General features: G+C 52.1%; 1 protein-coding gene across 1 annotated transcript in view; it reads left to right on the forward strand.

The window, feature by feature from the left end:
• The window catches only part of PRPF4 (pre-mRNA splicing tri-snRNP complex factor PRPF4), a 206,958-nt gene that overhangs the window by 137,457 nt on the left and 52,479 nt on the right, over window positions 1-17,022 (forward strand). Inside the window, exons 8-9 of the mRNA XM_078642126.1 lie at window positions 6,311-6,369; window positions 7,682-7,805. Coding sequence (XP_078498252.1) covers window positions 6,311-6,369; window positions 7,682-7,805 — 183 coding nt within the window. The remainder of the gene's footprint in view (window positions 1-6,310; window positions 6,370-7,681; window positions 7,806-17,022) is intronic.

Below are 17,022 nucleotides of genomic sequence, written 5' to 3' on the forward strand. Positions count from 1 at the left end.
GACCAGGAGGCTGAGAGGCGCTGTCGTCTGGGTCTGGGGCCCGGACGCTCTCGGCGGATCTTCGGCGGCGGGTTGGACCCCGCCGTATCTGCCTGGGCTGCTGCGGTCACTGGTCTTGAGTGGGCACCTGGGGACCGATCTTCATCGAGGCCCCTGACGGGGGGTGCAGGCTTGCCCTGGCTGCCTGCCTGCGGTGGCTGTTGGTCACGGATGGTCGCCTAGCCTGCAGAGCGGAGCGAGGTGAAGGGGCTGCCCCGGCGGTGGGTGCAGACGTGGAGGCGAGTGCTGCGATTGCCCCGGAGGACTTTCCCCTGGTTCTGGGACGCCAAGCCTTGAAGCGCAGGGCTCGCGGCGGAGGCACCCCTGTCCTCTCCCCTCCCTCCGAAGTGCCCACCGGGATCTGTGTCGGTGGATGGCGGCGGAGCCCCTGAACAGTAGCGGAGGGGCGGCGCTGCGTCCTGGGAGAGCTGGGCGGCGGGTCGGCTGCATCGCGGGCACCCAGGAGAGCCGCGCTGCGATCAAAATCGGAGAGAAGTCGCCTCATAGCCCCGCCCCCCAGGAAGTGCACCGAATATACCAAAACAACGCTGATAGCAATACAATCGGCTATCATTCATTAACGAAGCTCTATTTCCTTGGAACCTACAACGAGAAAAGAGGAATCTACAGCAACAACGTGGAAAAAGGGCGTTATGAAGCCAGCAGATTAACCATCTGGTACAAAAAAACGACCCCAGGACTGTGGCAAGGTATCGTGCATTCTGCTCAGCTTTTCATTGTCACTTTTGCACCGCTTTTAAGCTGTTTTTACATGACTGAATTTTTGTGATACTCTGCCCAAAATGGCTGGGGCCATAAAACTGCAACAACAAATTGCCAGACCCTCACAAAGCTAATCTAAAAGCACTACCTTCCCCTTGCCCTCCAAAATAGACATAGGACTCACCTCTCCCTACCCTCCCAGTAAGATAGAAACAGGACTTCCTCGAAACTTATCTGCATCTCTGATCTCAGGACATAAGAACAAACCTAGGACTACTATACTCTGTGCTACCTCTCTATCCTGGCGGCCATCTTAGACTAGTCCTCATCTCTCCACCATGCCTAACGAAGCGGCCATCTTAGGCTAGTCAAATCCTCCACCCCCATACACACTTCATAACTTCTTCTCCTACACCTCCCCCGCGCACACCATAGCTCTTTCTTATACCCACCATCACACCCCCCCTCGCCTGCCTCTTCCCCTTTGTCCACCATGGAACTCACGGGCAAACACACTTTAATTAACTACCCCCCAGAGCTCTAAAAAAAAAAACGCAAAACTTTTAAACAAAACTGCTTAAAGTCCCACCCTGAAACCCCCTTTCTAGACACCTACTACTCCCTCATCAATGGAGCTAAGAGCACCGATATCATTCTCTACACTACACGCAGAGCACAATGGAGAAAAGCATTCCTCACCCTACTCACCATATCGACCACCAGGAAAACTGCCCATGGCATAACGCTATCCACCACACCATCCCAACTCTACCCTGCTAAAGCTTCCATCACTATCTATAATAACGGTACTATCTTAATTCAATCCACAGACAGAAACCTCGACCTATTTGACAACCTGTTCCCCACTTTCAAAGAATACATCTCCAACGCTCAGATCCCACGCCATCTGGCCCCCAATTCCAATTCCAACATCCTCGACCTCACAACACCTCCTACCACTAACACGCACCTCCTCCCTCCCTCCAGTACTCTACTCTATCACCTCCCGACTACTTACACATCACAAGCCTCAATCCCAGCCGCGGTTCTCCCCCCCGCCACCAACACCCCCACCCCCTCTACCCCACTCCCACCTAACCAGAACCCCACTCTTCCGTCTAGCTTCTTAGAACAACCAACCTCACCTGACAGCACCCAACACAACTTGACTCTCTCCCAACCCATCACCCCCCCACTCTTGGCACTCCCGCCACTCCTAGCCCTCACTCTTCCCTCAACCTCTCCCCCCCACTCTTTGCACTCCCGCCACTCCTAGCCCTCTCCCCTCCCTCAACCTCTCCCCCCCCACTCTCACACCCTTCTACCACACTGTCACCCCCGCAACGCCCAGCCTCCAAACGTCCCGCAATTACCTCACCCCCCCTATCATGGATTCCCTGTCCAATAACACCAACACCTTCACTAATCCCTTCACTCACTCCCCCAACCTCCCCACCTACCCGAACAGCAACACATTCACTAACACTCCCAACTCCAACCCTAACGACGTCACTAACACCCCCACCCCTCTCCCCCCCCCATCCCCAGTAACACAGACACTCGTTCTCCATCAATTCCCACCCCCAACACCTTACCCAACACCACGCTGGACACGATCATGTCCACCCTCCTCCAAATGAGGGAAGAACTCCACACCCTCAAAGAGTTTCTCATCACACACCCCAGACACCCCCTTCCCACCTCCACCTCTCGACCCAACAACGTAGCCCCCTCACACCCTACGCACCCCCCACAATGGTCCTCTATCCCCTCTCGCAATACCTCCAACCGCCCTCGACGCACCATCATGACTCTTTCGGACCTTGACATACACACCCTACTCCGCACATATGTCCCGGATCGCCAAAACCCCTTAGCCACCACACACCTGTCCATTCCTACGATTTTCTCCAACCCTCTCAGACACCCCACGCATAACAACAGAGGCTCCGTCCCCAACAACCTCACAAAAGTCCCCCTCACTCAAGATCCCCCCTCCACCCTCTGCACCCCCAGACTCAAATGCACACTTCTCAACTGTAGATCGGCCCAAAGACACTCCTCGGAGGTCGCTGATCTCATCATCTCTTTGAACCTTGACCTAGCCATCCTAACTGAAACATGGTTAACTGAATCTTCTACCCCTATCATGGATATCCTAGTCCCCCCCAACTACTGCATCATTAGACTTGACAGACCCAGGAAGACAGGCGGTGGAATCGCATGCATTTACAAGAGCAACCTTGCAATTAATAAAGTCTCCGCCCCCTCTCTTACCTCCTGTGAATACATCTGCCTTGATGTCATCAGTGAAAACAAACCTGTTTGTTCACTACACATCATCTACCACCCACCTGGGGACAACCTCACCTTCTCCCAACAACTCATGGACACAATCTCAATCAACTCAGGACGGCAAAACACACAAATTTACCTTGGCGATTACAATCTCCACTGGAATGATGGTAGTGATGCAGTGGTCAATAGCCTCAAAAACTACCTTAACGCCTCTGACCTCACCCAAATTTGCAACAGCCCGACCCATGACAAAGGCTCTATCCTCAACCTCATCATCTCCAAAGAAGGCACTATTCAACTTGATTCAATCCAACCCTGTGACTGGTCAGATCACCATACTGTCACATTCTTCATCAATGAACAAGTTAAACGTATCCCGGTCCAATCCTCCTAGCCCAAAGTTTGGAAAAGAGACCTGAAGAAACTCAATCCAAACTCTGTACCCCCTAACAGCTGCAATCTCCTACTTCCCCCTACCGACGTTACTGACGTTCAGTGCTTAACTGACCACTATCTCAACGCTATGACCTCAATAATCAATGAGGCTGCACCGATGCAACTGAAAAGAGACTCCACCAAGATCTCTAACCCTTGGTACGACGGGAGTCTCAATGAAGACAGACGGGCCATGCGAATGGCAGAGCGCACCTGGAGATCTGTTCCCTCGGCACTGCACCTAAAAATTCTGAGGAAAAAGAGAAACGCATACTTCAGGAAAATAAAACGCTCAAAGTCAGAATTCTTCAGACTCCAGCTCGACCAAGCAAAAAACCGTCCAAGAAAACTGTTCGAGCTAATTCGATCTCAATCCAAGGAACAACCTCAAGCAGTCGACACTATGGGCAATGCACCTTCCTGTGAAGATTTCTCTGCTTTCTTTAAACAAAAAACTGACAACATAAGGAGCGAACTCCTCATTGACGCTAGCCTCTACTCCAAACACCACTGCATAACACCCAATGAACCAAAAAACAATGCGACATGGTCATGCTTTGACACGTACTCTGAAGAAGAAATTGACAGTCTACTCAGCACCCTGAAACCATCCAATCACCTCAATGACCCTCTTCCTGCTAACGCTGTAAAAGACTTCACCCCGTTGCTCCTCCCACTCTGGACTAAAATTATCAATAGCTTACTTCAACAAGGAACCATACCTGACTCTCAAAGTTGGACAAGTTACACCTTTACTAAAGAAACCAACAGCAGACCCCACCGATCTAAACAACTACCGTCCTATCACCAACATTCCTACTCTCGCCAAACTGTTGGAAAAATGCGTTCAACTACAATTGACAAAGCACGTAGAACAGTTTGATCTCCTCAACCCTCATCAATCAGGCTTCCGAGCAGGGCACAGTACCGAAACGGCTATGACTCACATAATTGACGACGCCCTCCAAATTTTAGATCACAATGATTCCTGCCTCCTCCTCCTTCTTGATCTCTCTTCAGCATTCGACACTGTGAAACATGAGAACTTACTCGAACTCTTAAAAACAAGAATGGGTCTTTCCGGGACTGTTCTTCAGTGGTTCACCTCCTTTCTTCACAACAGGTCTCAGAAATTCAAGAGCAACAACTTGGTGTCCTCCCCAGTACCTGTATCGTTAGGTGTCCCTCAAGGATCCTGCCTATCCCCTACTTTGTTCAACCTAGTTATGGAACCTCTCACCACCTTGCTGCAAGCATCCAATGTACACTTTCACATGTACGCCGATGACACTCAACTATATCTCAAATTACAATCCCCCAAAGACATCATGCGTCTGAACTCAACGATCAGAAGCACCCAATCCTGGCTGGCAGATAACCACCTCAAACTCAATGCTATGAAGACTGAGTTCCTTCTGATCTCAACTCCCGCGAAACTCTCTACCACTCAAACTTGGCGTAAACACCTAACCGCACTCAATGTCCAACCGACCATCGTGGACTCAGCAAAATCTTTAGGCATAATACTTGACGCCAATCTCAACATGCAGCAGCATATCAGCAAGGCAACTAGGGGAGCGAACTTCCAAATAAATACCTTGAGGAAACTTAAACCCTTCCTCCCAGCCAAAGTCTTACAAACTGCAGTACAAGCGCTAATCATCCCTCGCATAGACTACGGCAGCATCGCCCTCTGCGGCCTCCCCCTAACTACAAGTACACCCCTGAGAGCTTCACTAAACGCGGCAGCGAGACTCATTACTGGATCAAAAAAACATTCACATATCTCTCCGGACTTTAAATCCCTGAACTGGCTGCCTTTTGAAGCCAGAATACATCTGAAGATTGCCTGCGTGACACACAAGGCTATCCACCTGAACTCACCTGGCTACCTCACCCAGAAGCTGACAATTTCTGGCGGCTCGAGAACCACCAGAAGCACTAAGAATCTTCTGCTGAAACCTCGAAGATTCCGCAAGGAAAGAACTTACAAACGCTCCTACTCAGGAATGGCGCCTAGGATCTGGAACTCACTCCCTCCTGAAACCAGGCTCATCCCCTCCGCTTTTCTCTTTAAGAAAGAAGTTAAAGCTATCCTCATGGCTAAATACACTTGAACTACCATTTTTGATCTTTTAAGACTCTGCGGCGATCTATACTCTTGTTTGATCCATTTGCACATATGTTTTACCTGTATTATCGACCTTACCCGATTGTTCATACTCCCTCCTATCTGTATTACTTGCATCGATGACCTACCTTCCTAAATATGCTCCCTCGTGTACCCACCCCCCTTGCCTATGTAAAGCGCTCTGTTATCTGCAAAGATCTTGTTCGCGCTATATAAAACTTTCACAAAAAAAAAAATGTCTTGAGCTCTAGTTAGTGAGAACAACATAGAAACAAGCATCCTGGGACCGGTTTTGGGGTATCGCCCCTCATCAGTCAGGTTAGCTTGAATCCAGTGGCGCAGCGAGCAAGAGACTCTGAAGGGCAAGACTGATTTGCATGTGGCTGGGTCCAAACTAGGGTGGCAGGGTGAGCAAAAGAATAATGGATTTATCCAGATCTCTTGATTGGGGGTGAGTGTTTGAACAGTTTCCACAGTCCATCCATCATCTTGCCGAGAACGGTACAGTCACAGCAGCGTAGGTTCAGGATTGCTGTCTAGCTCGTTTTAGGTGAACATACAAAGGAAAGGGCAGGTAAATATGTTAGTGTATCGTCTGTATCATTGGGCATAATACTGATGCTGAGGGATGCAGGGTTGGACTGCTTGTGTATGATAAGGCCTTTTTATTTTCTCTTCTTACAGGAGTGGACTTTGCAAGCTGTGGTCTGTCCCCGATTGCAACCTTCTTCAGACACTGAGAGGTATGCTAGTCTTGTTCACTTCCTTTTATTTGTGGTGCTCAGTTGTGGGGATGGTTTGTAAGTTCCCCCTAAGCCTGGCAGTTGATAGGTTTGTTGTCTGAATTTACCCAGCCCCATAAAAGAGGACTCTGCATGCAAATTGTTTTGCCAGGGCTTCCATGGAGTCTACAGAGAGTGCTGAGTATTTTACTTCTATAATGACCACCACTGTCGTAATGCATCCAAGGCTCTCTGAAAACTGCAATGCTGCTTCTGGAAGACATTATTTTGCAGGATCGGATAAACCATGACTTATCGACCTCCGGGTTCAATGAGGTAAAGCTATTTGCCCAGGATGACCTCATTTTGCTCAGTCGGGTAGCTTGGGATAGAGATATCGTTGCCTGGTTCCTGCGTCCTCCCCTCTTTTCCTTTTTTTTGTATTGCCTTATTTTCTGTCTCCTGCCTTGTCTCCGCTCTCCTCTGAGTCACCTTTCTCCTGGCGTATCTCTTGTCTGTTACCTCCCAACTCACCTCCTCTGTTCCACCTCACCTCCTCTGTTCCACCTCACCTCCTGTATTCCAGCTCACCTCCTCTATCCCTCCTCACATCTGTCAACCACGTTTTCTACAAAGTCTGAGAAAAAGGGGAAGATGCATTGTTATGTATGAGAGTGGAAATGAGCGGTCTGACTTGGGGAATCAATTCAGTGGGTTATTATATTTAATTAGGAAAATTCAACAACCTAGGAGCTGGTGCCTACTTTGTTAGACAGGGCCTCAGCTGAGTCTTGCGTTGGCAGAGCTTGACATATTGCTGTCTCATTGTTGAGCCCATGGGGTACTGTGTTGAGCAGCAGTAATGAGCAGGTCTGAATCTATCCTACAGGACGGGGCACACTGGTGTAGTCACCGACATCAGTGGATGGGTGGTTAGTTTTTTAAAGACATCTGCAATATCTGCATGCGCAGAGAGCTTCTATTTGGATGTTTCGTCACTCAGACAAGCATTTCGGCACTCATTCAAATATGTTCACTTCATTCTGTTTTAAGCGAATCGGGGCTCAGGGGGTGGTGAGGTGAGTGATTGATTGTGAAATACTTTATGGAAAAGGTACACTTTTGGACTTCATACATATTTTTCTCACTTCAATTTTGCCTGTCAATTTTTAGTTCTCAAGTTATAGGACAGTTGTCTGATGGGGATAATGTGTTTTGAATTGGATGGAGGTGGCCTTAGGCTATGGCCTGGGAAATTAAGTTTCTAACCTTTCCACTTAACAAATACGCAACCAAGCAAGGATATAATATAAAGATTTCCATCCTTGTAAAGGTCACACCACAAACGTTGGAGCGATTGTGTTTCATCCGAAGGCCACTATTTCCCTGGAAAAGAAAGATGTGAATTTGGCATCGTGTGCAGCTGATGGCTCTGTCAAACTCTGGAACTTGGAAAGGTTTGTCTTTCTTTCAACTCTTTATAGTTATCAGTTACTGTTACATCCTGAATTTATAAGTTAATGATGCCTCGTATATTTTAGGACATTTTGACATATTTTGCTACCACCCCTGCTTGCTGCTGCGAGCTGGGAGAAGCAGTGCATTGTTTTCGATAGCTATAGCTAAGATGGTAAACTTGGTGATCTAATTTGACATTACTAAGTGTGTTTGAAGAATTTTACTCCTTTTTGTGACCTCTTGCTAGACCGCTAAGACCCGTGCCAGTAGGTAGTGTGCTAGCTTTAAGCACAGTCAGTTCAGTTCAGCCTCCTATGGCTTTAGAGTAGATTTCCATTTTTTAGGTGATTCACAAAAATACCTAGGAGTACCCATTTAAGTTTAAGCAAATCCTAGATTTCCTTGCATTTTCCTACTGCCCAATCCTATGGGTTATCCGCTTTGTGGACAAGCCACTGAAGTTGACCAATGTTGATATGTCCATAAATGCATGGATTTTTTTTTTAAATTTGTTTTCTGAAAAATATTTTCTGGAAGGAGAAATTCTATTCCTTAAATGTCTTCAACCAAGGGGGTTTAGCCATTTAGGTCGAGCATTCGAGACCTCTTGTATATACTTTAGTATGTACTTTATATGTGTATGTATTTTGTGGGCTCTGGAGATCAGCCCTAGGACTTGTCTGCTTCCGCTTAGGGACTTTTTTTCTGCTCAACTGCCTCTATTTAACTGTCTTGCTAGAAAATGACCAGCAGAGGTCAGAAACAAAACTGGATCACTTTAGCATTCTCTAGATTCCAGTCCATAGAACGAGCACCCGTAGACAATAATATTTTTTTCAAACTTGTATTTTCAGTGATATGACCCCCTAAGCCCCTACTTTTGTATTAAAAACAGAGCTTTGGACTATACCATTTCCAGCTGAAAGGCAATATTTCTCTCCATGTGTTCTCATACCTGGTGTGTCACGCAGTTTGGTGCTTACTTTCCCAACATGTTAAAGAACAGTAGATGTGGGGGCGTGGCCAAGCAGCATGGCCGACAGGACGTGTGCTTCACCAGCTCCGTTCCGAGGACCCACTAATCCAGTCTAAAAGATCCTTGCTGGGCTCTCCTACAGGGAGCAGATGGACCGGATCCTGTCCTGACACGGTCGGGACCCCCACATTGCCGGGAAGACCTCCGGTACCCCAGCAGTGGACGCCGGAGATCGGTGCGGCGCACTGAGGGCTCCGCCTGGATCTACGCGAGACCGCGGACTGGTCCTGCGCGAGAGAGTAGCGGTGCGGGCGGCCCGCTCGGGAGCGGCGTTTCCCTGCTCCGAGCCTCATCGCGCCCACTGCTGACCCTCGACTCTTGGGGAGGGTGGCTGGCACCCAGGGCAGCTGGCAGAAGGCTGATCTGAGGTCCGGCGATTCCCGCTGGCCCGTGTGCAGGGTTGCGGCGCCCGCCCCTCCCCCCCCGATCCTCGGCTGTGCTGGAGCTCCCGTTGCGGGGCGCTGCCCCGGGTGAGTGCCTACCTGATCCCTGGGACTCTGCAGGTCTGACGGAGGGCTGAGGTGACCAGGGGCTCACTACTAATCCTGCTGGAGCTGGAGGCCTTCGGAGCCCGACCCCGCACTGAGTGACCGTGCGGCCTGAGCGGGCTGCCCCTCTTGGTTTCTTTGCGAGTGTGGAGATTGCGGCCTCCGTCCCTCCCCAGGACGGTGGACTATAGCGGCCCTTCGACGGGGAGCCTGCGGTGGCCTGAGGTGCTGTACCCCGGCGGACGCGAGTGGCTTGGTGCCCCTCCCTTGCCCACACGCCATTTTGCCCGGGTGCCGGGGCGTCTTCCTTCCTGCGCAGCGGCGGCGTACGGACTGTGATACTCCTGGCCCACGTGGAATCGTACCTCTGAGGGATTGGAGATTGTTCTGTCGCTCCTTGGAGGTGAGGGGGCTCGTCCCGGATGCACTGGTTGGCGGAGAACCTGTTTGATTCTATCGACCAGATCGTCAGAGGCCCTCCCGCCTGGCCCGGTGGGTGCACCGTGGACTGCTGGTCGCCACTTCCCCTCTCTCGTGGAGGGAGTCGCCGTTCGGACCGCGACTGCCTGACGCCACCACTGGGCTGCCATTTCTCCTGGTAATCCCGTCTTTGAACTACCGCTGTGCTCTACACCTGGCCAGTGGGACCTGGCGGGAACTTGCTGGGACGGTTTGGGAGGGCTCACGTTCTGCCCCTCAAGATGGCGACCCGCAAGGATAGGTCTGCAAAATCCTCTCAACCCAACACCATTGTGCAGAATACCACCCCACGGCTGCCATCGCCGAGGATCACGCGGCAGACGGGCCCGGAGGATGGGGGGGATGGCCCACAGGAGCCTTCCCGGGCGGAGATCCTGAAGGCTATTCAGGGATCCCATTCTGCCTTGGAGAGGCAGATCGAGACTGTCTCTATAGATGTCAACCTGCTCCGGACGGATCTCCGTAAAGTAGCGGACAAGGTTTCAGACGCGGAGGGCAATATTGCCCAGTTACAGACTGAAGTGGCTTCCTTGCAAAAATCGGTCGCCCATCTGACGTCCACTACCCGTGCACTGGAGAGACGAGCTGAGGACGCGGAAGGCAGGGCCCGTCGGAGTAACATCAGGGTCCTGGGCGTACCGGAACGCCTGGAGGCGGGTAACGCTGAGCGCTTCTTGGAGACGTGGATCCGCACCCAGCTGTGCCCGACCGGCCTGTCCAGTGTCTTTGTCATTGAGCGAGCGCATAGGGCCCTTGTCCCCCCTCCACAGCCAGGTGAGCCTCCTAGAGCCCTGATCGCAAAGATTCTGAACTATAAAGACCGTGATTGTATCCTGCGGGCCGCGAGAGAAATGGAGTCCCTCACAATTGAAAATAGCCGTGTTTCCATCTATCCGGACTATACTCAACAGGTGCAGGAGCAGCGGAAGACCTACTTGGGAGTTAAGCAGAAACTCCGGGAAATGAAGCTACAATACATGCTCCTTTACCCAGCCAAACTCAAGGTGCTCTCCCAGGGCCGCACTCACTTCGAGTCCCCAGCGGAGGTGTGGGAGTGGCTCGAGATACGGGGAGACGACCTACCCCCTGGTGAGCGGGGCGGCCCCCGCGAGACCTGGGGGACCCGGCCCCAGCGGCGCCGACGAGGCAGAGGAAGACGCAGATCCAGATCTCGGGGTTCTGCTGAGCCTCGGATAACCATGGGGGGAGGATGGAGCACTCCACATGAGACCATCGTCAACGGGGGCCGCCCCGGAGTCCCCTGAGGCGCCTGCACCTGGCGAGATCCTGGTCCCGGATACCTTGCAGGAAACTTTGCCGGATACGCACTCCGCTGCTCCGGTGATGCCGGAAACTGGCCTTTCTGAACCACAGCTTGAGTGAGCTCTGATATAAGGTACTGTCTTGTTATGGCGTTGTTGTCCTCGGAGGTGGGGTGGCCCCCCTTCCTGGATCTCTATCAGATCAATGCTGTCTCTACCTGGTGTTGGGGGCCCTGGATGGTTGGCTGAAGCAGAGGGCTGGTGCCCAGTTGGACGGGGAGACGTGGTGTGGGGTCCACGAGTTTATGGCGCATCGTCGCCCAGCATCGGAACTGTCTTTCCTGGACGTTCCCAGAGACTGTCCTGGAACTTTGGGTCCTTGGGGAGTTGGGGGGGAGCGGGGGCGGGTCTGATTGGTTGTGTGTGAGTGTGGGGCGAGTGGGTTTTATGGGGTGGCTGTGCACGTCCTGGCACTGGCAGGGGAAGGGCAGTGTGGCGTTTTTGGTTGTTGCTGTCCTTTTGCTCGCGGGTGGGGGTAGGGAGACTGTTTTTGATGGGGTTCTGAGTTCCGCTGTCTTCGGATGGCACTGGCAGGGAGAGGGCGGGGTGGCATGTTTTCCTGTTGCACCACTCCTGCTCATGGGTGGGGGAGGGGAGGGAATTTCTTCGGAGGTTGTGTGGTTGGGGGGACTATGGGGTTGGGGGGGATTATGGGGGGGGAACTGTTTTTGGCATAGAGTGTACCGTTGTTCGCGCCCCTGGGAGGCTGCTGGCAGATGCTAGACTTGGTTGCCCGGATGGGCAAGGCCAATGCTTATGGGATACAAATTTTTAACTTGGAACGTGCGTGGCCTGGGCACTTGCTCAAAGAGACACAGGGTACTGTCCTTTCTTCGCCGCCATGGAGTTTCTGTGGCGTGTTTGCAGGAAACGCATATGAATGAGGAGGGTGCTCTTAAGCTGGCGAAGAAGTGGAGGGGTCAGATGTTCCATTCCTCCTTCTCTACCTATGCTAGGGGGGTCCTGATCTGGGTGGCACCCGGGGTTCCCATGGCGGTCCAGTATGTCGAGGCAGATGTTGAGGGCAGATATATTCTTCTACGAGTGAAGCTGGATGGGAGGGACTTCCTGCTGGTGAATTCCTATGCACCCAATGTAGATGACCCGAGTTTCTTTTCCGGCTTACAGGAGCTTATAGTGTCAGACTTAGATGCCCCCCTCCTCTGGTTTGGAGATTTTAATTGTGTACTGGATCCACTGCTGGACAGGCATCCTCCCCGCGCGGGCATGAAACCACGGATGACGGCGCGTCTCCGGGAGGTGATGGATAACCTGGGTGCTGTCGATGTGTGGCGCCTCGGTAATCCGTGACTGAAGCTTTACACTTGTTATACCCCCACACACAATACACATAGTAGGCTCGATAGAGTCCTTGCTGCCAATGTCGGCGCATCCCTGGTCTTATCGGTCACTCATCAGGCTCGGTTTTTATCCGATCATTCGCCTGTAACATGCGTAGTACAATGGGTGGACCGGTCCTCCCGCCCGAGGACCTGGAGGATGCCGGGGGATCTCCTGCAGGATCCGGTGGGACGGGACCATGTGGAGACGACCCTACGTACCTACATGGATTTGAACTGGGGAGTTGGTAACATGCCTTATGCGACCAAATGGGACGCCCTTAAGGCAGTTGTACGGGGCGCGTGTATGGGACTGACTTATGGAGTCCGGAGACAGTTGCTCAGTGAACTCAAGCGTGCTGAGGAGCGCCTCAGCCACTGCCAGTCCTTACCGGACCCGGATGGGTTGAGCCTAGACTCTGAGCGGACGGCCCGAGAGGGCGTTCATGATATCCTCGACCGCCTTGATAGGTTCACTCTTGGCCGATATCGACAGCGACTCCACCGTGAGGGGGACAAATCGGGCCGACTGCTGGCCTGGATTCTCCGTAGGGAATCGGCACCTGCACGGATCGTGGCGTTGAGAAACCCCGCTGGGGAACTGGTGCACTCGGAACTGGACCTCCTTGGGGTGCTTCGTACTCATCTACTAAAGGTGTATACAGCGGACCCCCTAGTGACAGAGGCATCGTATCAGCCATACCTGCGCGGTTTGACTCTCCAGACCCTCTCTAAGGAGGATGCGGAGGACCTAGACGTTGCAGTAACACTTCATGAGGTCAGAGTGGCGTTGGCCGCCCTACCGTCGGCTAAGACGCCGGGTGGAGACGGTTTCCCGCCAGAGTTTTATCAGGCGTTTGCGGATACCCTCGCTCCGCGTCTTCTGCAGGTTTACCATGAAGCATTGGAGCGTGTCACACTCCCGCCTACCATGCAACAAGGTGAGGTCTGCATGCTCCTGAAGCCGGGTGGGGATAGCTGTGATCCCGCGGCCTACCGACCAATCACTTTAATTAATACCGATGCAAAAATCCTCACTAAGATCTTGGCCACCCGGCTGGCGCCACATATGGCGCGCTTAGTTCATCAAGATCAGTGCGGGTTCATTCCGGGCCGCAACACCGCCATGAATCTTCGGCGCTTAAACCACGTTCTACATGAAGTGCGTGACAGGGAGGATCCTCAGGTCCTGGTCTCGATAGACCTGGCTAAAGCTTTCGATACTGTTAGCTGGGGGTACCTGTTGGAGCTGCTTCAAATGGCCGGGGTGGGGCCCCTCTTCCGCGCCTGGATCCGTATTCTCTACCGTGCGCCTACGGCCAGGGTCAGACTCGGAGCGGCCCGCTCGGAGGAGTGGCAGCTGGGCAGGGGCACCCGTCAGGGGTGCCCCCTGTCACCGCTCCTCTTCGCTCTGGCGATTGAGCCCCTGGCGGTGTCACTCCGTGTGGAGATGGCCCCCTGGGGAATACAAGTGGGGAATGCGGTACACTTAGTCTCGCTATACGCTGATGACGCGCTGTTCTACCTGACCTCCCCCCAGGAGTCGCTGCCGTTCCTGTTACGACACTTGGATCGTTTTGGTGCAGCTTCTGGGCTGCGCCCTAATCCTGAGAAGTCCCTGATCTTTCCCCTAGCGGGCTGTGGTGAAGACCCTAGAGTGGGTTTCCCGCCCCTGGGACTGAGGTGGGAGATGGAGGCCTTCCGCTATCTGGGAATCCAAGTGGCCGTCTCCGATGAGCAGTTGCTAGCCCGGAACGCCGACCGAGTGCTCAGTTCCCTACAACAGTCCGTATCCTTCTGGAATACGCTCCCACTCTCTCTCATGGGACGGTTGGCCGTCTCGAAGATGGTGATGTTGCCTAGAGTATTGTATACCCTACAGAACACCCTGTGTCCTCTCCCTCCTCGTATTTTTAACAAAGTTAATACGCTGCTCACCTCCCTACTTTGGGCGGGTAGGCGCAGCAGAGTTGCATTGCGCACGGTGGTTAGACGCTGGGAGGAGGGGGGCCTAGAGGCCCCGCGTTTTGATCTATACTACTATGCGGCTCAACTTCTGCCGGCTGCGCGCTGGTTCGCGGGTACGGACAATTGGGAGTTGCGACTCCTGGCGGGCAGCGAGGATGAGAGGACGTTACAAGTGGCCCTGATGCGGGGTAGGGGAGCGGATGACTCCCTGCCGTATATTGTCCGGCACACTGCGGGACTTTGGCAGCGAGTTGTGGAAAGGGTGCTGAGACGGGCCCCCTTTCATATGGAGCTGCCGGTGTGGATATTGGCACTGGTCACGTTAATGGAGGAACACATGTCGTTCCGAGAATGGCGTGAGGGCGGCTGTGAAACCTTGGCGGACCTATATCCGGACGAATCCTTCGTGACCCTGGAAAGAGCTACGGAGGCCTTTAGTCTCACTGGGGGTCAGTATCTTCACTACAGAGGCCTGCAGGACATGGCGAGGGCGACCTGGCCACAATACCCGGAGGCGCCCCAGATGTCCCATACTCTGAATATCCTATTGTCGTGCGGCACGGGACGGCGACGGATAATGCTGTTGTATACAGCGCTGAGATGTGACTCGGGCCCCCCCCCGATATCCCCGTCCTGGGCGGCGTGGGAGGCGGATCTAGGGGTCGCTTTAGACCCGGGGCAACGAAAACAAATAGGGACACTTACCAGGAAGGTATCGTGTAACGCACGTTTCAAACGAATCCATTTTAATTTTATGCACCGCACCTACATGACCCCAGTTGCCTTGCACCGCATTGCCGAGGATAAATCGGATGCCTGTCCTCGATGTGGTACAGTCGGGCCGGATTTCTCCATCTAGCTTGGGAGTGCCCGCTGGTCGGGGACTTCTGGAGGGCAGTAGTAGTCCACATCCGGAAAGTCACGAGCCTGCATCTTGACCTGACCCCACTTCACTGCTTGTTGGCCCTGGTCCCCAAACCTAGGAAGAGGAATCTGTCATATAAAATGCTGCAGTTGCTTTTGGTGCTGGCTAGGAGACAGGTGGCTATTACCTGGATGGGACAGAGGGCACCAGACATGTCATTGTGGCTTCGGGATGTCGGGGAATGGACATTGGCTGAGGAGACGCACATGCAGCATACGCGTAAAGATGAACGGCTGCAGGAGGACCTGCTCGCATGGCGTATGATGTGCGCTGTGGGGTCGGTTGACAACGAGTCCGATGCAACTAGTGCTGAATTGTTCTCCTCTGAGGAATCGGGACCTGAGGAAGGGGAGGCGGGCGTTGGGGAGGGAGGGTTGGTGGTGGGGTGATGCCCTGATGACTGCGCACAAGGTTCCTTACTGTCAGTTTCTATACTTGCATGATATCCCATCATTGCATCCTGTTATATCTGCAACTGTTGGAGCCATACTAGGACTGTGAACTGTGTACACCTGTGTTTATCCCAACTGATGCCAATTTTGGGGGGGACTATGTTGTTTATCATGCTGAAAAAATAAAGTTAAAAAAAAAAAAAAGAACAGTAGATGTTTCAGCACCCAGGCTAATGTGCTGCATAGCTAAATACATATAAGGTCCCAAAGGCGAGACCGATTGCATTGCAAATGTTTGGTTTCACACTGTTTGCACATTTACTCCATGCTTTTTGTTCACCAAATACACGAAGCAAATTTTGTATTAACATACATTATGAAGGTTTGTTAATATCCACAAAGTGAACCTTATGATAGGAGTTAACCACCTTTGTAAATGGCTAAAATGTGCCCCTCACAAGAGTATATTAACAATCCTGCCCCTCCCCCTTGTCTCCCAATTGTGGAAAACATGCCGTATGAGCAGAATTTTCCAAACCATAAGTGGAATAAGTGTTTGGCAAAATACCCAAATCCGGATTCTAGCTTTCTGAAGTTTTCTACGTTCAAGTGACACTTGGGTGTACAGAATGTTTGATGAATCAGGACTCTACATGAGCATGGCATGCCAGCTATATTTGGTTGTTCAAGAGATCTCAGGCTGAGTTTGAGGCAAGCATCCCCTAGAGAGATTTGCAGTACTTATGCAGCATATTCAATATTAATAGATACACCACTTTCAGTATCTTGATTAGAGTGGGAAAATCTGGCCTGCCTTCTGGTAATGTTCCTCACTCCCCCTTCCTCCCAACCTCTATATTTGTGTTCCTTTTCCCAGTATGCACTTCTTTGCTGGGGAGCAAGAAATACTCGTGGGGTTGGTGTTGATTGGCCGTTGTGTATCCAGGGCCAAGGAGAGGAACATTTCAAAATTAAATGTAACAAAGTAAGGCCTAGTACAATGTTTAACTGTACCTCTGCTCTAAGAACAGTCTGAGATGGCTGTCAACAGAGCATGGGCAAGTGACTGTCTATGCATGCAGGTACAAAATTGGCAAGACAATTGTATCCTGCCAAATGAAGCCAGGGCCAAAATCAGTCTTGGAAGCAGGGACAGGGGTGTGGCCGGCTTGCTTCATGCTTGGTTGTTTATGAGGTTGAAGTTACTGCGAATGGTGCTATGGGCATGTTTGATGGCTGAGATCGTGAAAAGGAATGCAAATCTG

Source organism: Lissotriton helveticus, chromosome 5_1 (assembly GCF_964261635.1).
Source record: "Lissotriton helveticus chromosome 5_1, aLisHel1.1, whole genome shotgun sequence".
Taxonomy (NCBI): domain Eukaryota; kingdom Metazoa; phylum Chordata; class Amphibia; order Caudata; family Salamandridae; genus Lissotriton; species Lissotriton helveticus.